At 41.6% G+C, this 22,432-nt stretch overlaps 3 protein-coding genes, 1 long non-coding RNA gene and 1 other non-coding gene across 5 annotated transcripts in view; all 5 read right to left on the bottom strand.

Annotated features, from left to right (window-relative positions):
• The window catches only part of LOC145432702 (heat shock cognate 71 kDa protein), a 205,649-nt gene that overhangs the window by 99,740 nt on the left and 83,477 nt on the right, over positions 1 to 22,432 (bottom strand). The window lies entirely within an intron of this gene.
• On the bottom strand, positions 602 to 1,906 carry LOC145432739 (tryptophan--tRNA ligase, mitochondrial-like). The gene has a single exon (XM_080309568.1). The coding sequence runs from the start codon at positions 1,904 to 1,906 to the stop codon at positions 836 to 838; it is 1,071 nt and encodes a 356-aa protein (XP_080165694.1). The 3' UTR covers positions 602 to 835.
• On the bottom strand, positions 2,034 to 4,540 carry LOC145432717 (eukaryotic translation initiation factor 2A-like). The gene has a single exon (XM_080309550.1). The coding sequence runs from the start codon at positions 4,480 to 4,482 to the stop codon at positions 2,704 to 2,706; it is 1,779 nt and encodes a 592-aa protein (XP_080165676.1). The 5' UTR covers positions 4,483 to 4,540; the 3' UTR covers positions 2,034 to 2,703.
• Positions 13,394 to 13,466, bottom strand: Trnat-cgu (transfer RNA threonine (anticodon CGU)). Its single transcript has one exon. It is a non-coding gene; the product is annotated as a tRNA-Thr (tRNA).
• Positions 13,950 to 22,352, bottom strand: LOC145432820 (uncharacterized). Its single transcript, XR_013912983.1, has 2 exons — positions 22,276 to 22,352; positions 13,950 to 14,164 (listed from the first exon to the last, which is right to left on the bottom strand). It is a non-coding gene; the product is annotated as an uncharacterized LOC145432820 (long non-coding RNA).

Genomic DNA, 22,432 nt, shown 5'->3' with positions numbered 1-22,432 from the left:
CCAGATTTTTAATTAACGTCTAGCCTACTGATCAAACAAAGTGTTAAAGCCGTATCCGATATAACATCTCCGTGTTGCTCTTTGACTAAACTAGGGGCCTTATAATATGGGGAAGGGCGCCATGACCGCCATGCCGTGCTATTTACTAAAACGGGGTGTTAGAGTAAAGAAAGGATTAGTATCGCATTTCTATATCAGTACTATTATTTACATCCCATGATGCAGACGAACACTTATTCTGTCGAAAATTGATGCCTCTTGGGATGCATCAATATAAATCAAGCTCTCTGCACCTTCCGCATAGCTTAATTTGCAGCTTTTGACAGTCCATGCGAACGAATTACCACCGTTTTCACAACTGCTTACTTACTTGAGTAGATTTAAAGTCAGTCAAATCCACTTCTACTTCAAGTAGTTTTAGGTTGCTTTCAACACTACTACTTCTAGTACTTGAGTAGATTTTTCCGTCGCTGCTTCTACTTGAGTAGCTTTTTTGGCTACTTTGACCACCTCTGATGTACTTTGTGTGTGTCTTGTTCAGATGAAAATATAATGTGAAGACTATTGATTATATCATTGTCTAAAATCATAACCACTCGAGTAAGTACTGAGAGTATGCGAAGCCTACTTGGAGGTACTTTTATTGGTTAGCGACCAATTTAGATTTCAAGGCTGCCACAGTGGAAAATACCATCAGAATTGTAATTCTCGTTGATAAATGAACTATTAGTGGCAAGGACTCAACAAAATCATTTCTCCTTACTAGAATCATTAGAGTTATTTCTCGATTCAGATTTGAGTGTTCGAATCACCGTGCCCAGCTCCATAGTCGATGTCAATGCGACGCATGTAGGCCAATCAATTTAGTGACATCGTCCCAGGTTGTTGCGGCAATTACCCTTGCCGCCCGGCCCCCTTCCAGCACCGTCTTCTCAACGTATCCTCGATCAGTTATAAGTTTCTCATATTCAGTTCGAATCGGTCGAATATGATCGATAACCCTTTCGGCGACAGCCATTTTATATTGTCCAGTTTCAAGATTTTCAGATTTCGAACAAATTTCTTCGACCGACATTCCTGATATACAGGAGTGAATTTGGATCAAATTTGACACTCCCGGCCGTCTTTTAGGCTCAAAAGTTACAGATGAGGTGTTATCAGTGATGGCTCGTTTGATTTTCAGCCAGATTTCGTCATCAGAGTCGGTCAGGTTTATTTTTCCAAGCTCAGAACGGTCACTTTTACTCATTTTCGACAAAGGATCACGTAGACTCTTAATTTTTTTAGCATCGCTATACTGAATACATTCAGGCACGTCAAAAAAATCTCCATATTCGCGATTGAAAGACTTCGCTACTTCTTGACAAAGTTCTAGATGTTGTTTTTGGTCTTCACCCACCGGCACGTGCGTTGCTTTGTAAAGTAAAATATCAGCGCATTGTAGAATAGGATAGGTGAAAAGCCCGAGATTTCCGGCTCTACGATTTGCCTTTGATTTCTCTTTCCACTGAATCATATGTTTCAAGATACTCTGTTGCACAAGACACGACAAAACCCAAGATAGAGCCCCATGCTCTGGCACGTCAGATTGTTTGAATATAACGCAGCGCTTTGGGTCCACGCCACAAGCTAATAAGCAAGCCGCAGTCGCCAAACTTTTTTGATAAATCGGTTTTTCTCTTGGTACTGTTAAAGCGTGCAAATCTACGATGGAATAAAAAATATCTCCGGTATCCGATTGTAGATCAACCCATAGTTTCAGTGCTCCCAAGTAATTCCCCAAATGAGGCACTCCTGTCGGCTGTATGCCGGAGAAAACGACTCGTTTTTTAACGGAACACGCATCGACGGCCGTTGACAATCTTCTGACCAATGTTGCACGATGAGAACAAAATCGACACAGCATAGCTATCTAGTCTAGATGAGATGATCACAGAGCGTCAGCAAACAATCGTATAATAATGTGCATGTGCAATCATAATCTAGAAATAGTACACCGAGCTTTAGCCATCTATCCGCCCTGATTACTCAAATTCTCACGTCATAAATTTATTTCCGATTCTCCACTCGTTGCTGACAATGAACTCCGACGAGTGTCAGCCGAAAACATTTGGTTTCAGTTCAATATATCCAGACTTGTACAAACCACCAATATAGTTAGTTGGCTGTAAATGAGCTGCTCGTTATTTGAGCAGGTTTTTTTCAAGTTGCGGGTTTTCGAAAAGCGAGTTCTCTTCATTGCACATCAAAACAACGATTTTTCTTTCCTTTTTCTCCAGATTCACAATTCAATCTAATTAGCTGTCGATTTTCAAAGACTGTTATATTCAAGTAGTTCTAGTTGCGCATTTTGAAAAGTATGTAGTTCTAATTCAGATTTTCAAAAAGGAGTGGTTCCAGTTTTGAGAGGTAAGTTGTTCAAGTTCTGAGCTGTGAAAAGTGAGTAGTTGTAGCTCTAGTTGTGCATTTTCAAAAGCAGTTCTAGTTCTACTTGCGAGTTGCGTAAAGTGAGTAGTTTTAGTTTCGCGTAATACCTAAATCCAGTAGTTTGCACAAGTCTAAATTTATATCATTCAAATGTATACTGATGTTCTGCGCCTGCAAAAGCCTCTTATACACAAGTGTCAGCATCACACCATTTTCTGCCATTATCACTACAAAGTTGCGAGACAATCACCGAAAAATAGCGACCGCAAACAAAGATTACGTAGTTGAACCGATTTCCAAGCTACGAATCTGTGCAACGATGTCCGGCTCTGTCGCTAATTTTTCAAGCTGATTTTTTTCCAGCTGTTTCCCGGTCTTTTGATGCTGCTTTAGTTTTTCGATTTGTTGAAGCTTCTTTCTCAGATTTTTCAGTTTTTTTTCCGTATCAGAATTTGCAACCGTGTTTTGAAACTGACCACTCTGATTGTCGCCCAACAGATACTTAGCCATCGCTACCGCGTCTTTTTGAGACGAGGACAAGTGAGACTCGTCTGATTCTTTCTTCTTCCTCGCGGCTTCTCTCCTTTTCTTATTCTTCAGCGCGGCCTTCGATAGATTCTCTTCTTTCGGAGTTTCATCCTCTTCCTGTTTGAATTTCGCGGCAGAATAGTCAGATCTACCCCTTGCGTGCGGCGGCACGTAAGACTTAGGCTTTGGTGCTCCAATGGCTTTACTTTTCGGCGGTATCACGCTTGAGATTTCGGGCTTAGGAAAGATTCCAGGTGGAAAAGGCTGCCAGGAGACTTCATGTAACTCCGCGGGCCAACGTTGTACGGTAATCGGTTGATTTTTGGAGTAATGCCATATTTTATATCCATTATTGACTCTCAAACGAGGAGTTGTGGTAGCTGTCACGAAATGCTCCCCATCGGGACACCATTCTAACTGTGTAGTGTCAGGGGCTTCCACATGTCCGATCTGTTTGATGCCTAGATCATCATTACGCCAAATTTCAACACTTCCCCGTAAATTTCCGAACCCAGCCAGCAGCAATATATTTCCGTGTGGATTATAAACACAGAGATTTTTGGGCGAAGCGTCAAAATCATGTACGATGTTGCATTTAAGATTAAAAATGCTGGCTTTCGCAGGCATGAATCCGTAAGTAACACAAAATTTGGTAGAACGCGGATCCCATGCTACATCATAAATGGGTCCATTTTTGGGTAGCTGTACAATCGATGTGTCCCCATTCGCATTCATAAAATGTAACGATTGTTCACCATAGTAGGAAGCACCTGTTGTATCTACTTCCATAGCGGCTCGTATTAATAAAGCAGACCCGTTCGCGTTCCAAACCATTGTGACGGTGTCTGCTTTGAAAAAGCTTTTATTAGCTAACACTTGGTCTGGCTTGAAATTGGGATAGTCAAAAATACGCACAGACGAAGGACCCCCTTTTGACCCGCGAATGAAAACAGCTACTCTTTTGACAGAGCTGCTTTTCGGGGTGACTTGGAAGCTTTCCAATTTTTCGATATGTAATTTCGCGACAACATTTTCGAAGTCCTTGCCTTGATAAAAGAATAAATTGTTTGTCATCAGTCTCGCAAAGATATCGGTATCACCAACCCATTGCGGGTGCCATTGCGATTGCGATTTTTGTTTCATTTCCGAGATGCAGTTCCACGATTCAACATCAAAAATCTTCAAATTCTTTTTCCCGTTTGGAAATTCCTTATTTGTAAAATAAGGCTCCAAAACAGACAGAATTTTATCATCCGGGGAAAAGTGAATCCCGCACGCTTTCGAAATTTGTAGCTTTTTCACGATTTTCAAATACTTCGAATCCAAAACGAGAGTGTCCTCGCTATTGCAGTACACAAAAACTGCCCCGTCGTTACTAAACTGCATGACACGACATGTTTTGTTCGGTATGTCACGTACATTTCGTGTCGGCAGTAAATCCTCCTTGAATTCCACTTTTGGATTGCATTCCGACAAAATCAGGGAGTTTTCGCCCTTCCCGCGAATTGCAAGCAAAGGTAAAGGCATCACAGATCAAAATAATTCTATGAATTCTAGTAGGTTACAGGGTAATGTAATTGATTACAGATAAGCCTACATTTCATATGCAATACATCAACAGCGCGGACAAGTGGAAAAGTGTGCGGCCTCTACCCAAAATTGAGAATCTGTCGTCACTATAGTTTTTTGGCGCAAGTAGCATGCTCAGGTAGCTAAAGTATCATGCTGTTTTAATACAAAATTCACCGAGGGCCGAGTTCACTAGTAATCCTGTTAATATTCAACAACCTGCGGAACACTTAGGCTAAGCTGTAAGTAGGGGGGGAGGGGGGAACATGAGTAGGTGGGGTAATTTGACTAAAACTTTCGCTTTCTAAACATATCTGCTTTAAATTCATCAGTTCTGCATTTATTCAGTAGCTCTAGACCAGGAGTGGGCAAACTTTTGAGCTCGCGGGCCGCATTCAACATCTAAATCCAGTCGCGGGCCGCACTATACAAAATTGGAATTATAAACCAAAACGCAATATTGGTATTTGATAATATAGTGAGGACATGGAGATAATATATGTACTCATTTAAAACAAACCAAACATTGCTTTGATGATATCGTACTCGCGTCAGAAACATAGTGGCGACATTTCATCGGCTGGTCGAACTCAATAAACAATTTGTCAAAACTATAGAGATGAAAGTCGGTTGTCCCGATTCTTAGAACCGGATTGAAATTTAAATCTGTGAGCAGCGATATGTTATAGATTTACTAATTCCACTTTTGGTTCAGTTCCAGGACACACAATGCTGACAGCATCTTATTAATGCTAGCTTCAAACACACTTCTCCCATGTGTAGATAAAATATAAATACCCCAATTCTGCGCATACTGAGAAGGAATCTACCTAAGACACGCGCGAATCGTTTTTTATAAGCACATCGCCGAGATAATTTAAACTGGAATGGCCAATTTGAAATCCCACTCGTGATCCGAATTATGTAAACATCGTTTAGGATTTCTATGATGTTTAGCAGTTGAATCCTTTCAAACTGCAGGGGCCTTGAAATCGGGCTGTCGCACCAGAAATTAAACATAAAAATTATTTTAGGGAGTATTTACCTTGGAACAGTGATTCTCAAACTTTCCAAGACACGTTTTGCCTGATATATCAGGGGAGCATTGAAGATTCCTCTGTGAGCACAGGCGATTTTGGTGTGAGACAATCTCGTTACCTGTGAGACACTGACGATTTTGCTGTGAGGCAATCTCGTTCCCTGTGAGACACCGAGGATTTTCCTGCGAGAAAATCACCATTGCCAATAAGAAATACATAGGCCACCCGCACAATAGTGATTTACTCGCAGGAAAATCCTCCCTATCACTTTTTGTCGAGAGTGATCTTCAAGAAAAACTATAGAGAGAATAGCGTGGGTAAGACAAGCAGTGAGCAGTGAGCAAGAGCCTCCCTGTCAGGTGAGCACGGGGCGCCAATTCATGAGGAACATTGTGAGCAGTGAGCAAGGCACCCGGCAAGCCGTCAGGTGAGCACCTGCCACCGATTCCAAACGAGGGGTTTGAGTATATTACTGAACATCAACTTTCTTTGTTGCACCATCATCAGAGAAGTTGCACATACTTTTTTCAACTTAGTCATGCAGAGAGTTGAAACAGTAACAGACACGCCCAGGTATTAAAAGAAGTCAACCTCTGTATGCACCACAGGAATCGGATCAGGCTGTCAAGGGAAGTAAGACAGGAAAGAGCTGTTATAATAGAGTCATGAAATCCGTATGAAACACCCGTAAGAAAGTTGATCAGAGCAACTCAAAAAATTGTAGCCCCAGCAGCCAGAATCAGTCGAAGAAAGTGACGAGACGAAAAGTTTGACTCGGGCTATTACTACAGTTGTCTCACAAGTAATGGAAAGTGAAAGCAGAAATCATTTAGCTAATCACAAAATGCCAAAAGGAGGCATGTTCACTTGTTCAGGCCATCTGGTGAGGTGAGAGGTGCTGACATCAGAAGGAAGCACGGCCAGACTTTAAGGTAAGGAGAATGTACGAAAGCTAAAACTCAAAGAGGTCAAACTGCGATGAAGTTGTGGTCAGTGACAAAGTAGCCGCTCAAAATACAGTTCTGAGATGGACTTGGGGTAGTCGAAAGAGTTCAGAAAGAGAATATCAAGTTGGACTGGCTCGTTATACAATACATACGTCAGACGGAGGTTTCTGGGACAGGTAGAAAATGCGATGGCGGGTTTTTACTCGCAAATCACATGACGCGCTTGCATGAGCCGTACCTGTATTCTTAATTTGCTCGTTAGGGTTGGATAATTCACTCTTTTGCAATATGCCGGTTTTCTCATGTACACATCTATAGTTACAGTGCAAGAATGTTCCCAATCACAGCTAATCACTTGATCTATCCACGAAAACCTGACTCACACCACCAACAAGCGTTTCCTGTTGTAACCCAAAACGTTGATTTGTTCACGAATGATGAACAGACAAACCTCCAGCGAAAGGATCAGATTCTGTCGCGCAGCCAAACAAAAACGTGTACGACTGCAGTCTCTATAGTACGACGCAGCGAGGATGAAGAGATCAACACAACGGCCGTGCGGTGGCGCACAAGTGCTGAACTGCGCCGTCGACGCACGTTCGGTAAGAATAAACTGAATAAAAATAAAAATAAAAAATATTCTCTTCAATCGTTCCCTAACATCTGTTGAGCCGAGGCCAACCTCAATCTGAATCCGACTTGCATTGACGACGTTATTTCACGATGGCTTCGCATCATCACTAGCTCGAAAATTCAATTTGTCTTGAATCATGACTTGAGTCACTTGACTCGAGTCAAAATGTGCAATGACTCCAGATGACTCGTGACTCGAAGCCAGTGACTTGATCCAAACACTGGAGTGCGCTACTCGTGATATTTTCCAGAGATTGGCGTGGAGTAGGATTGTATCGCATTTTTTGTGGTGTATTGAACTGATCAAATTGCTAATAAACCAATGCTGATGATGATGATGATGTCGGAGGCCCATTTCAACTTCATAGTAGCCTAGTAGCGAAGTATATTAGAATTCTTTATCTCTATTTCAAAATGCAAGGATATGTAAGCTTATCCACTAATTATTGAAATAAAATATAAAATTATAAATTTATTCATGAGTTACGAACGTATTTTCTGCTTTATGTAGCAATAGAACAGTGGAGGGTGACAGCATTTGAGGGGGGCGAAGCCGAAGGGAAATTATGTTTCTTAGAGTCGGGATGAGTATAATATTTGCATGCTGCAACTTCCAACAGAGGCAATAATCCTAATTGCATATCGCTATTTTAAATGTAATATTGAGTCGTACCTACAAGTAGAGGGTTTGCATTTAAAACGAAAATCAATTTAAAATAAACTCGACCCTTTGAAACAGGTGGTTTCTTATTAAAATATATCGAAGTGGCTTACAATATAGAATGTAAACGTGGAATGGCAACGACCGATTTTGCAGCTTCGTTCCGCTTCGCTGAAGCTTTACTCGGATTTATTTTACGGCAGCTACTGTAGGATTTCTGGCAACCCAAAAGTTGTCTTCCAGAGCGCAGAATCAACTGAATCTGGTATTGATCGGAAGCTACTGTCACACTGACTCCGAAAATGTAAATAAAAATATGATCACGCACTGAACCCGTCAGAGTTCGCCCTCTAAGTCTGAATTATCGGCATTGTCCGAACAATCGAAGAGCCGCAATTGGCCATTGTTTTGCGGTCATACGATTGATCTGAACAATGCAGATTTTAGATGTTGACAGTGATTTTTCATCTAAGTGCGGATGCCTGACCATATTTTGATTGATATTTTCCGAATCAATGCCACAGTAGCTTTCGATCAAGACCAGATTCAGTTGATTCTGCGCTCTGGAGGCAAAAGCGCACAATCATCATCATTGGTTTATTAGCAATTTTATCAGTTCAATACACCAAAAAAATGCGATACAATGAAAAGAAAGGAAGATGTCGAAGCGACTAGGAGTTGTCTATGGAATCGGACACCCACCTTGGCCTAGGCGATGTAAAGAGGAGGCATGCACACTGAATGAAAGTAAAGAAGATAGTATAGAAAAAGGAAGCGACAAGAAATAGGGCGGCATGTCATGGGAAGCGAGATCGATAGGTCAGTCGTGGTCCGGTAATCTTGAGGATGGACTGTATTTATTTAGTAGGCTTACCATACGTCCTCTTTTTTGACTTTTTTGAAAGTGTCCTCGGAGGACGCCCTTTTGTCCTCTTTTTTGAGATTTTGTCCTCTTTTTTGAAAATTTAGGTCAGATTTAAAGCAAATTGCGAGTGATATGCCGCAAACTAGCACAGAAGTGAAGCTCCGGCGGGGTGAAAAACGGTGATTTTAGCTCTGAGCGAAAAGATGACCTTTTTTATTTTAAGTCATCCACCTAGCAATGTGGAGAGAAAAGCGGTATTTTGAGTTCTGAGCGGGAAAGATGACCTTTTTTTTTTTTTAGTCAACCGATCACAAAGTGGGAAAAATTCACCGGTTTTGGGGATTTTATACTGTTCCACACATTAGGTCCGGCATATTTGATAGAGCGATGATCTTTTCGGTCGATCATATGATATTTGGACGACGTGGACGCGCGTGTACAGTACAGCACATGCGCGTCAACGAAGAACAACTACCATATGATCAGGACGGAATACAAGAAAACGCATTGCTCTATCAAGTATGCCGGACCCCAATTGTGGAGCAGCATCTCGCCGCGCGCTATCCGACAGTCGTCGAGCATGTCCGCATTCACGTCGAAATAGAAGCAATTTCTTTTAAATCAATACTAGCCAGTCTTCAGGATTACCGGACCACGACCTAACATCGACCTCGCCCTCCGCCACATACCACCTCATTTTGTCGCTTGCGTCTTATATTCTCTGCATTACTTTTCATTCAGTGTGCATGCCTCTTATTCACTTCGCCTAGGCTAAGGTGGGTGTCTGATCTGGCTACTCCAAGTTGTTTCGACACCTTCCTATCTTTTCATTGTATCGCAGTCTTGTGATGTTTTGAAACGATGAAAATATTAATAAACCTGGCTGATTGGTTGATTGACTGGAAGACAACTTTTGGATTGCCAGAAATCCTACAGTAGCTGCTGTAAAATATGTCCGAGTAAAGCTTCAGCGAAGCGGAACGAAGCTGAAAAATCGGTCGTTGCCATTCCACGTTTACATTCTATACTTACAAGGTCGAACACGGAGAATACTCAATTAGGACACATTTTGCATAATGACACTCTTAAGAGGCTCCTTTTATGGCAGCCAAACATTACAGAATTGAATTATTCTCTTTCCCAACACCTGCAATCCGCACAGAAAATTTGTTTGTCCCAAGTTTAAATGGCATGCGGCCCAAGCTATTGGACTTTGACTTAACTTATCATCATATACCTTTGAGTAGAGCACAAGCCGAGTCAAAGATGGTAATAAACACCAAATCGCTAAAATATGTAGGCCTATATGCTAGGGTTGTCATACGTCCGGAATTTCTCGGACATGTCCGGAATTTCACTGTACAAACTAGCGTCCGGGAGGAATTTCTAAAATATGCCAAATGTCCGGAATTTTGAAGACTTGACGTATGGGTTCATAATTTTTTCGTAAATCAGCATAAAAACAATATTTGTTGGGAATATTTATGCTGATGCATGATATTTTTCTTCGCGCTGCGCTTGATTTAGGCTACTATCACATTGATAGATTTTAATACGGAGACTACCACCTTCGCAAAATCTGCAATAAAATATAAATAAAAACAACCTTCATTAACTGGAATAAGCCTATAATTGTAATCGCAATTATAGGAGAACGGTATATTCCTAGAGATCGTTAAGGCCGTATAAATGCTTTATTCAAAGATAGTGGTTCCAAACGGGGGTCGTTTATTGCCTTTGTTCCGGGGTTTGCGAATATGTTGAACGTAATCAGCTTCCAAAATAGCCCGTGAGTAAGTCGGGGCAAATGGTGCTGACTTCTTTTAGTAATCAGCTCGTCAGATTTTGATCTGGACCACGGAATATTTTCTAATTTGAGATGGAGTCGCGACCATAAAAGGTTGGAAACCAGTGGATGTGGTTCGTTTATAAAGCAATTATATACGCTCCCTGCATTTTCGAACTCATCAGCAGGGTTGTAACCAAGTCACAAAGGCTCCGAGTCACAAGTCGATCAATCTTCATCATCATCATTGGTTTATTAGCAAATTTATCAGTTCAATACACCACAAAAAATGCGATACAATGAAAAGAAAGGAAGATGTCGAAGCGACTAGGAGTTGTCTATGGAATCTCACTTTTATAGTTTTGACTACAGTCAAGACGAGTCATTTCAATTCACCACCGAGTCAAGTCCGAGTCCAAGTCAGCGAACAGAGGGTCGAGTCCGAGTCATGAAATTATGACTCGATTCCGAGTCCAAGTCATTGTATAGACTGCTCAGTTTCCAGTTAAAGTATTGGTAAACCCACCTTTTATAACTCTGTTTGGTGATATCGAATGTTTCGCATTTATAATATACCAATTTTCCTCACATTTAGCAGTTTCTGGTCGCATATTCAAGTAGGCCTACCAGTACCCACAGACGAAATCCCAATAGTGTGTTGGCTTCGGAATTACAATGAAATGTCGGTCTTGGCCGTCTGAGTCTCGAGTCGATTGACTTGGATCGAGTCATGCGCAATGACTCGAGTCCAAGTCGAGTCAATACACAGATTGACTCGAGTCGAGTCGAGTCATTTCCGTATTTTGAAAAAATGACTCGAGTCAAGTCGAGTCATCAGAAAATCGTGACTCGAGTCGGACTCGAGTCGAGTCATGACTCGAGTCATTACAACCCTGCTCATCATCATCCACCAGCTCTACCGCTAACTCTGATCATGTGGGCGGAGAGTATAGTTTCTATATAGTAAAATATGGAACGACCAATATTATTGACAGAATTCATTCAAATAATTTAACCACCAGATGTATATAGAAACCAGATTCATATAGCAAGCATCCCCCCCCCCCAGAAGTTGCATCGATTACCCTTATATGTGAGCTCAAAATCATTGTTTAATTGGGCGGGTGAAACCATGTGCTTGCGGTCCCGGTTCCACAATCACACAACCACATTATAGAAATTAAACACGGAACGGCAACGACCGATTTTGCAGCTTCGTTCCGTCCAGAGCGCAGAAATTATTGAATCTGGTCTTGATCGAAAGCTACTGTTGCACCGATTCCGAAAATATAAATCAATATAATGATCAGGTACTGATCCACCTAGAATCCGTCCTCCAAGTCTGAAATATCGTCATTGTTCGAACAATTGGAGAGTCGCAACGGGTCATTGTTATGGCCATTGTGTTGCGGTTACCCGATCGTTACAAAATGAAACTAACGCATCGAAAATAGACTTGGAATTGACCAATCCCTCCCAAACTAGAGCTATACCGTTATATGTCGACCATTAGTTTTGGCGCACGAGACGTGAACGTTGTGAATGAGAATGCTCTTTGAAGTAAATCAAGACTTGAAAGTTGTATAGTTGGTGGCATCGTGAGCGACGGCCTGAGCAAATAACTTGCGCGTTTTGACAATAGCTACGACATTGTATCATACACAATAGCGTCAATATCCGATTCCCGCTGTAAAAACAGTGTCAACGTAGGCGCTTATCATTAGCGATCTAGATTATCGCCAGTGAAAGGTATTTCTGGTGGCGCTACATGTTGGTAAGGGAACATGTTGGCCGCAGAAGACCCCGTTTTACAAGACCAAGTCAACAAGGACTTCAGGTGATCATATTATTCTGATATTTAGTGACGCATCGCTTAGTCTAAGCAAGTCAGCAGCTTGCATATCTGTTCATCTTTTTACAGGAATATATTTCGTCATGAACAATACCCATTTCGTATAACGATGACAGATGCGATAGGTTTTCGACTAATTTCGGCACATTGGTTCCTAACTTTTTATTTGCTAAAGATATTCGTCGACACTTTTCTTACGCTTGCCAGACGAGACCGCAACTGGTCGTTCGTCGGCATCCCGCCATCTGATCATTACTTCGCATTGTGTCTAATCGCATTAGTACATTGTGTATGTCAGATGAAAATATAATCTGACGATTATTATTGGTTGAGCCTATCACTACACATTCGATTCTCCAAATCTCAAGAATAGTGAAGTATCAAGTGTTAAGCTATGAAAACGTGAGATCAAAATCCATCTGTCTGCAGATTTTCTCCATACTTCCCCGGACTGTACTGAAGTTCAATATTGTTATTGAAATGAACCTGAATATTTTCGGTTCACTTTTCATTCAGTGTGCATGTGCATGCCTGGCCTCTTTACATCGCGTAGGCCAAAGTGGGTGTCTGATTCCATAGACTACTCCAAGTCGCTTCGACACCTTCCCATCTTTTCATTGTATCGCATTTTTGTGGTGTATTGAACTGATAAAATTGCTGATAAACCAATGATGATGATGATGACAGTCGTCATGGGTAATGGTCAGCGACTCATAGTAGAGAATTGGAAAGAAGAATTATTCAGTTGTATATTAAAGTTCTGTCTACAACAGTGTTTCTTTGATAAAATTGTTCAGGGTTGAATAAATTCGTAATTGCGTGGCAATTTTGACGACTATCGGTGCTTTGACTAGTACAGAATATTATTAAATATATTATTCCATATATTTTATTCCATTTAACTATAAGTTCTGTACTTGTCGGATTGAATAAATTCCTAATTTCTGGCTATTGTGATGTCTTCCAGTGTTCTGAATTCATCAAACTACAACTACTAATGATGTAACTAACTAAATTCATTATCGCGATTGCCAATGATGATGATAGATAAGCCCTACTACAGCGCTAGATCAAAATATATAAAAAGCCATCGGCGAGATTCGAACTCGCGACCCCTGGTTTACGAGACCAGTGCTCTAACCACTGAGCTACGACGGCACCGTCGACCGATCACTCATTAACCGATATGTGAAAGCGCTGATTTCTTTGGCATCGTATTCTGTAGTTCGTTTGCTGATTCGTTAGTTCGGCTTATTAGCAATTTTTATCAAAAATTGCGATGTAATGAAAAGATAGGAAGGTGAAGCAAGGACTTTGAGTAATCTTTAAAATCAGCCCTTCACCTTGGCCTAGGCGATGTAAAGAGGAGGCATGCACTCTGAATAACAATAGTAGCTTAATTCCTGGCTTTCAAACACTGCTAGCATAGCGCCGAAGCACCAAAAGGTTCAAAATAGGTTTGCTGGTGCTATAAAAATAGTACTAGAACTAGCTATAGTAACTGGTAAAACGAATCCTGAATTGCAAATGAGTATAGAAGTATTATAGATAGAATGCGGGTATTTTAAAGGAGGGGGTTTCGAGTTTGAAATGGGATTGTTTCGACCCCAAAACTCACTCCCAAAATTACGCCACTGTTAGTAGCGACGACTCTGAGCTAGCAATGGCTGCAAGCACATCACACAAGAGAGAGAGAGAGATAGTCTTATTTTCATCCAACCAAAATACATAACACACAGCACTGATGGTGGTATAGAAAATATGCATGCACAGTATTCGGTATTAGATAGGAATGATCGATAAGACCGGGAAGGTCATCTAGTCTGATCACACCACACCAGCATCAAACAGGTATACTTGACTCTAAACCAGTGGTTCTCAACCTTTTTCACCTCGCGGACCGGTAAAATTTCAAAAAAATGACTGGCGGACCGGTGAACTTTCAAAATTGAATTAAGCCAAAATGTAAAGCATGCAGCCGTTTTTTGCAGTTATATGATGCTAGAGAGTGACATTTGGAGGGTTTTCATCGTGATTAATTATCTTCACGATGGCATCCATGTGATTTTATGGTAGTCAGTCTGCTGAGTCGATGTAAAATTGCCTTATCCAGATAAACGTGCTACCGCCGAGAGTCGTTTACAGTCTTTCGTGCCGAAGGCCGTGGGTTTAACCGACCACGCCAACTCGAATAACATTCTTCTCTTTGACAATATCGATACAAGAAGCGTTTCGTAGTCGAGCCAAGCAACTTGTGCTACCTTGCTCATTGCCCACTGCCACCGGACGCATAGGCTACTCTGGCAACTCATCATCATCATCATCATTGGTTTATTAGCAATTTTATCAGTTCAATACACCACAAAAAATGCGATGCAATGAAAAGAAAGGAAGATGTCGAAGCGACTAGGAGTTGTCTATGGAATCGGACACCCACCTTGGCCTAGGCCAGTGGTTCTCAACCTTTTTTGACACGCGCCCCCCTTGGAGATGGTCAAAAAACTCGCGCCCCCCTGACCCCCCTTGCATTTGTCGTCATGTCAAAAAGAGCACATCATCTAATACAGAGGTGGGCAACGTTTTTGATAATCATGACCGCATTTCGATTGCTTATGTAGCGTAAGGCCGCATTCCAGGGCATAGCCGCAATGAACGATCTGGACGCAAAATTCCTACGGTAAACCGTCCATATCCATTCCCGGTGAACTCCGGACTATTTTACTTTTCACAATGGCCTATTGTACACACCGAAATCGCGAGTGGCAATGTTATGAATAGTTGCCGGGAGGTGCATATTGTCGCGCGGAGCGCGAAAATTTTTCAGGGCCGCGAACGAATTGCTATTTCTTGCCAATTCCCATTCCGGCTCAGATTAAGAAGGGCGCTACTGCATTAAAATAGAAAAATGAAGTCTTGTTGAATTGCGCGGAGGGCGAAGAAAATTTCAAGATTAATTAAAATCTCTCGAAAATGCGGGAGTGAATTCGTAATTGCAATTTGCATGTCTACGGCCGCCAACACATACTAATTGAATTAGGCGTCGACGGCCGCTCAAATTCCCTTCTACGGCTGCAGGCTGCCCACCCCTGATCTAATAGTATACATAAGGTATATCTAACGCAAATTTTGAATCTGCATTCCAGTTGTTGAGTATTTTACATTGCTGACAAATTTCTTCAAATTTGTTTGAAAATAACAAAAAACATTGAACAAGACATGCAATTAATTTCAATGTAGGTCACCCTGAGACTAATCCTGATGCTGTTAGTGAGTACAGAGAGCAAGGCGTCGTTCTGTCCTGCCAGGCTAAATTTGATCAGTTTTCGAAATGAATTAATTGTGTTGATTTATAGCCTAATTGAGGGCGAAACCGGGTAACCTATGTTGCATCTAAGTCTGTCTTAGGCAGTGCAGTTCGTAAGCTATACTAACAAGAGCTGCCCAGCGCGACAAGCTTTAGGCTACTGTCAAAGCTATGAAGCCATGAATGACTTAGCCTACACGTGGGAATTGCTCTCTATATCTCCAAAGAATTTCAAAAATTTGCTTAAATGAAGTTGAAATCAGACTATACTCAGTTGAGCGCTGTTGCTAGAGTTTGTATTTTGCAAGCTTTCTTGAATATGGAATAAATTTCATATTCATTAATCGTCTTCTCATAATGGATGTGAAACACATGTTCAGACACGTACAATTTATACTGACTTTGTCAATTTCTCGCGCCCCCCCTATACTGACTTCGTCAATTTTTCGCGCCCCCCCTGAGAGCCTCCCGCGCCCCCCAAGGGGGGCGCGCCCCCCAGGTTGAGAACCCCTGGCCTAGGCGATGTAAAGAGGAGGCATGCACACTGAATGAAAGTAAAGAAGATAGTATAGAAAAAGGAAGCGACAAGAATTAGGGCGGCATGTCATGGGATGCGAATACAATGCGTGACGCAAGAAAACACCTTACAGTAACTATACCGGCAATCCGTGCCGAAAAAGCACGTCGTCAGCCCACCTCCAAAACGTGCTGTTCGAGAAAACAGAGGATTAGCATCGCATTTCCATATCAATACTATCATTTTTATCACATGCTGTGGACCCGCAGGACGTCGAGGCGAGCGGACGTGTTTTCTTCGCTCTCAAGATATGCAGTTATGTCAGTTCCAAAAGTCAGGATTTTGAAGACAAGAAGTGGATATTGTCAATAAAGATAGATAGCTTTCACCAATTGATCTGATCACCAACACTGGGAGCCAGAAACCGCTAATATTTTACGGACAATTAGCGAATTGGATTTAGAGTCACGGAAAACGGAATCAAAAGGTCGCTGTTGCAGGTCTTAACGGTTTTATATATTGCCGCTGTTATATCGGGAGCTATCATTGGACAATTATTAGTAACTTGGATCTTACGTCTATCTGAAGTTCGCATCATAAGATTTGTGTAAGTCACATATTGACAAATTCGACTGTTACTGTCTCCATTGCCGCATGGTAATTCCCTCGAACTGAAAGTTAACAGGATTATCTCCAATGGTGCGTAGTTTTGGAACACAAAAACGAATGCATAATTAGCTCCCATGGGATCGATTTCTGTGTTGTGCCTTCAATAGTTGAACAGTTACCATCCCCGCACTCAATAACAACATGGATAACAATATCTGTACTTTTCCACTCGTCGAACAATGCACCACCATATCGATTGAAGAGACATCATCATTCCTGTCAAAACTCCCTATTGATAAACAAATCTCCTTCATACATACCAATTTGGGAGGGCTTGAATGGAATAAAGGCGCACATTTTGCCGATCTTCATAAATTGGTCTGTGACTTGGAAAGTACTCCCTCCTTTGTAGCAATCTCGGAAGTAAATTTTCCGAATTAACCCTCAGAGAACGTAAATATATCGGGCTATAACTTCGAATATATCCCAGCGCCCGAAACTTACGGCGGAGTTGGTATATACGTAGACGATGACATATCTTACAAAATCTGTTCGGAATACAACCTGAATATTGAGCAATGCGAAGAATTGTGGCTAGAAATCGACCACCCAATCGGCAAACACAAATCATTTCTCGTTGCAGTATTATACCACCATCCTAATAGTAAGAACAAAATCGCTGAATTCACCGAGGCAATGGAAAACAGCATGGATAAAATCAACAGTGCAAGATGCTGGTGTGATCAGACTAGATGACCTTCACGGTCTTATCGATCATTCCTATCTAATACCGAATACTGTGCACGCATATTTTCTGTACCACCATCACTGCCGTTTGTTATGTATTTTGGTTCGATGAAAATAAAGACTCTCTCTCTCTCTCTCTCTCTCTCTCTCTCTCTCTCAAGAAAGATCTGTTTCATTATGGGCGATATTAATATAGATCTTCTCAATAGGAGATCGAACTCATACGCCAACACCGTTAAAGCCGTTGGTCTCTGCCAAATGATCACGCAGCCCACGAGAATCACCGAGAAATCAAGCACTTTAATTGACCACTTGTATTCGAACGTGCTTGACAAAGAAATGTTCCCTTTTGTTATATCTGCTAAAATAAAAGACCACTATTATATCGGCTGCATATTATCTCAACAACGCATACCTGCTGAATCTCATCACTTCAGCAGACACCCTGAATCCGTTGACGAAGATGCCCTCAACGAGGCCTCGTTCAATCTCTTTCATCCGTCTACTCTCCCACACATCACCAAAAGCAACTTTGACGATCAATTTGGGGAGTTCATGTTCACCATCAAAGGGCTGATAGATAAATTTGCACCTCTTCAACGCATCTCAAGAAGTCGTCGAAAATTGAACAGGGTACCGTGGATGTCTTCAAAGTTGGTGCAGCTGATCCGAAAACGTAACCGGTGGCATCACAGACTCGATACCAAGGACACCTCACAAGACGAACGAGAAAGATTTCGACGCTTCAGAAATCTCATCTCCCATCATATCTCCAAGGCAAAAGCGAAAGCTAACGCGAAATTCTTCAACAAACATAAGAAGGACACTCGAAAAACCTGGTCAAGAATTAAATTGCTCTTGCACCAGAAAAAACGCCCCATGCCTGTCTCGCAAATCACGAACTCGACTACCGGGGACAATCTGACAGATCCTGCGGCAATCTCAAATTACTTCAATGAATATTTTTGCAATGTAGGGCCTAATATCGCCTCATCTATTTCTAAACCTGCGTCGGCCAGGCCTGAGGTTAAATCAGTATCCCAATCCATCTTGCTCGAGCCAGCAACTTCCACGGAAGTGGTACTTGCCATACATGAACTTAAATCTAACAAGGCAGTTGGATATGATCTAATTCCAGCCTGGTTTTTAAAACTGATTAGCCTACACATCGGTCATCTCATCGCCCATTTTTTCAATTTCATGATAGAAAATGGTGTCTACCCGAATTATCTGAAAACTGCCAGAGTTGTCCCGGTTTACAAAGCCGGAGATAGAACTAATGTCACCAACTACCGACCTATATCTGTCCTACCGTGTATTGGAATTGTTTTCGAAAAATTGCTCCTCTCCCGCCTGTCTTCGTTCCTCGCCAAGATGTCTATCATTTCTCCACAACAATTCGGCTTCCGCAGAAAACATCAAACCTCGCATGCCCTGCTAACAGTGGCTGAACAGTACTATGACATCTTGGAGAAACGAAGTGTGGGATGTAACATTTTTCTTGATTTAAAAAAAGCATTTGACTGCGTCGATCACAGTATTCTTCTCTCAAAATTGGCGCGCTACGGGTTCCGGGGTCCACAACTAGAGCTCATGAAAAGCTACCTTACTGGGAGATATCAAATGGTTTCGATATCCAACACTTTGTCCTCCCCCCACCTTGTTACCTGTGGTGTTCCGCAAGGCTCTGTTCTTGGACCTGTCCTTTTTACTTTATATGTCAATGATATCTTTGAAACCTCATCATTGAATACCACACTCTTCGCTGACGATACTCACCTCCTATCTCACGCACCTACTACCGCAAGCTTGAATGCCGTCACCAGTGATCAAATGCCCAAAGTGCATGAGTGGACGTCCCATAATAGCCTTCGGGTTAATGCTGCGAAATCCCAATTATTGGTCGTGAACTCCTGCGATAACCTAACCGTTGACATCGCTGGCCAACCAATTTCCAACACTAAAAACGCCAAATACCTTGGTGTTTTACTGGATTCGGACATGTCCTGGAAGAGTCACATACAATCACTCAAACCACGACTATCGAAGGTATGTGGTCTATTTCGCTGCCTTAGCTACATTCTGCCAGTCAGCGTGCTGTTGATACTCTTCAACTCTCTATTCCTATCAAAGTTACAATACGGAATTCTTTGTTGGGGTGCTGCCTGCAAGAATACAATTGACCCACTGCAAAAACTTCAACATCGGATCATCCGTATCATTGCCAAAGCCCCACGGGGGCCTGGATGTGCAACTGATAAATCGCTTCTCAAAAGATTTGGTGTTCTAAACTTAGAAGATATGAGGAAGCTAGAAATTGCCAAGTTTATGTATCAGTTCCATTGCGGTCAATGTCCCTCAAATTTCAAGGAATACTTCACCTCGGAGACAAAAGCGCACAAGTACAGCACACGCGCGTCAACGAAGAACAACTATACCATATGATCAGGACTGAATACAAGAAAACGCATTGCTCTATCAAGTATGCCGGACCCCAATTGTGGAACAGCATCTCGCCGGCTATCCGTCAGTCGTCGAGCATGTCCGCATTCAAGTCGAAATACAAGCAATTTCTTCTAAATCAACACTAGCCAGTCTTCAGGATTACCGCACCACGACCTAACATCGACCTCGCCCTCCGCCACATGCCACCCCATTTTGTCGCTTGCGTCTTATATTTCTCTGCATTACTTTTCATTCAGTGTGCATGCCTCTTATTTACTTCGCCTAGGCTAAGGTGGGTGTCTGATCTTAATGGCTACTCCAAGTTGTTTCGACACCCTCCTATCTTTTCATTGTATCGCAGTCTTGTGATGTTTTGAAAAGATGAAAATATTATTAAACCTGACTGACTGACTGACTGACTCCAAAAGCGTTGATCTTTTTCCCCACATGACGATAAAGCCACAATTGGGAGGATTTTCACCGGTACTTGTGAGCACATTCATTCTACTCAGTGTAAGCAAAGAGTATAAGTAGCTTAATCGCGTCAATAGCGAAAATTTTCCACTATTCATGACTGAATCGGTTTTCTCGCTGTCGTATTTTTGGCACGCCTTTCGGAGTCCCATGTTAGCCTAATCTTCATTACTATGTGTTGGTACGTCATGGCGTGGTAATGGCTGACGCCCAAATGCCTATTTCTATAAATCATGCGTATTTCTCGGAGACGGGCACCTAATATGCAAGACATTTAGTGTAGGGTTACCATACGTCCTCTTTTAAGAGGATTTGTCCTCTTTTTTGACTTTTTTGAAAGTGTCCTAGGAGGACGCCATTTTGTCCTCTTTTTTGAGATTTTGTCCTCTTTTTTGAAAATTTAGGTCAGATTTAGAGCAAATTGCGAGTGATATACCGTAAATTAGCACAGAAGTGACGCTCTCCGGCGGGTATTTCGGAGCGAAAAACGGTGATTTTAGCTCTGAGCGAAAAGAAGACCTTTTTTTTAGTCATCCACCTAGCAATGCGGAGAGAAAAACGGTATTTTGAGCTCTGAGCGGAAAGAAGACCTTTTTTTTTTTTTTTAGTCAACCGATCACAAAGTGGGAAAAATTCACCGGTTTTTGAGAATTCTTCTCCGGTTTTGCAAGTCTCAAATTGTTGAAAAAGTGTCCTCTTTTTAGATTTCCAAAATATGGTAAGCCTAATTTAGTGACACTAAATCGTGGAAAGAGCGAAAAGAAATTGAAAAATGTTGGAAAAAGTTTCAAATAAATACGCTATGATTTATGTTCATCATGGTTGTAATGACTCGAGTCAATTTGTGTATTGACTTGACTTGTACTCGAGTCATTGTACATGACTCGGACCAAGTAATATGACTCGAGACTGGGTCTACCAGGACAGGCATTTCATTGCAATTTCAAAGAATAGTAAAGTTATCACGCTGATATTATTTCGTCTATCAATACTAGTAGGGCATACTTGAAAATGCTACCTGAAACTGTTAAAAGTGACGCAAATAAGAATATTATGAATGAGAAGCATTCGATATCACCGAGTAGAGTTGTGTGGGGGTAAGTAGATGTTTCCTTTAGACGAGGATCTCGTGTAATGGGAATGGACATGTTTAGCAGGTATGAAAAAGTCATCAAACACAGTAGGCAGACTATTGGAAAAATATTTGTGAACAACTTTTGATACTTCGAAGCGATATAGTTCATCAACTCGCAAAATTTGATGCTTACGGTAGTAAGGCGATAAATTGGTACGTAAAGGTACAGATGAGATCAGCCGTATCGCACGGTTTTGCAGGGTTCGAATTCTGCACAAAAATGTTGTGCATGCATTTCCCCATACTACGATTCCATATTGCAGATGAGAGTGGAAAAGAGAGAAGTAGATGGTTCGTAGCACTGATCTGGAAACCAAAGATTGGAGACGGGTCATTATTCCCACACACCGAGCTAGTTTTGATATTGTGCATTCAATATGCTGCTTCCAAGACAATTTGGAATCAATGGTGACGCCGAGATATTTTGCTGAGTCACATATTGAGATTTGTTTATGATTGACGTTCACAGTGAAATTATGAATGGCATTATTTAAAACGAGCATCTCGGTCTTATCTGCATGTCGTCAAATGACACGTCTTGAGCTTTAAGTCAAATCGAACATGTTTCCAGCCCTAGTGTTACCTCAAGAAGTTCTGAATCAGTTTAAAATTTGATGTTTTATTTATTTGATCAATGGACAAGCCTTTTGCATTGAATCTTGAATTTAAGGTATATAATTGTCATTCACCTGGCCCTGGCGGACCGGCACCGGTCCGCGGACCAGCGGTTGAGAACCACTGCTCTAAGCAACAGAACACAGTTAGCACAATCTACGCCAAACGACGACATTTGTTTTCTGCTTCTGTAACAACAAATTGATACCTATTTGAAAGATATGAATCAAATTTTACCAAGATTTAGGAGATGAAAATTTCCAATATGCAATTATGCA

The sequence above is a fragment of the Botryllus schlosseri genome, chromosome 2, assembly GCF_051294905.1.
Source record: "Botryllus schlosseri isolate E-star chromosome 2, Bs_hap1, whole genome shotgun sequence".
NCBI lineage: Eukaryota > Metazoa > Chordata > Ascidiacea > Stolidobranchia > Styelidae > Botryllus > Botryllus schlosseri.
This window is presented reverse-complemented; position numbering and strand designations above follow the sequence as displayed.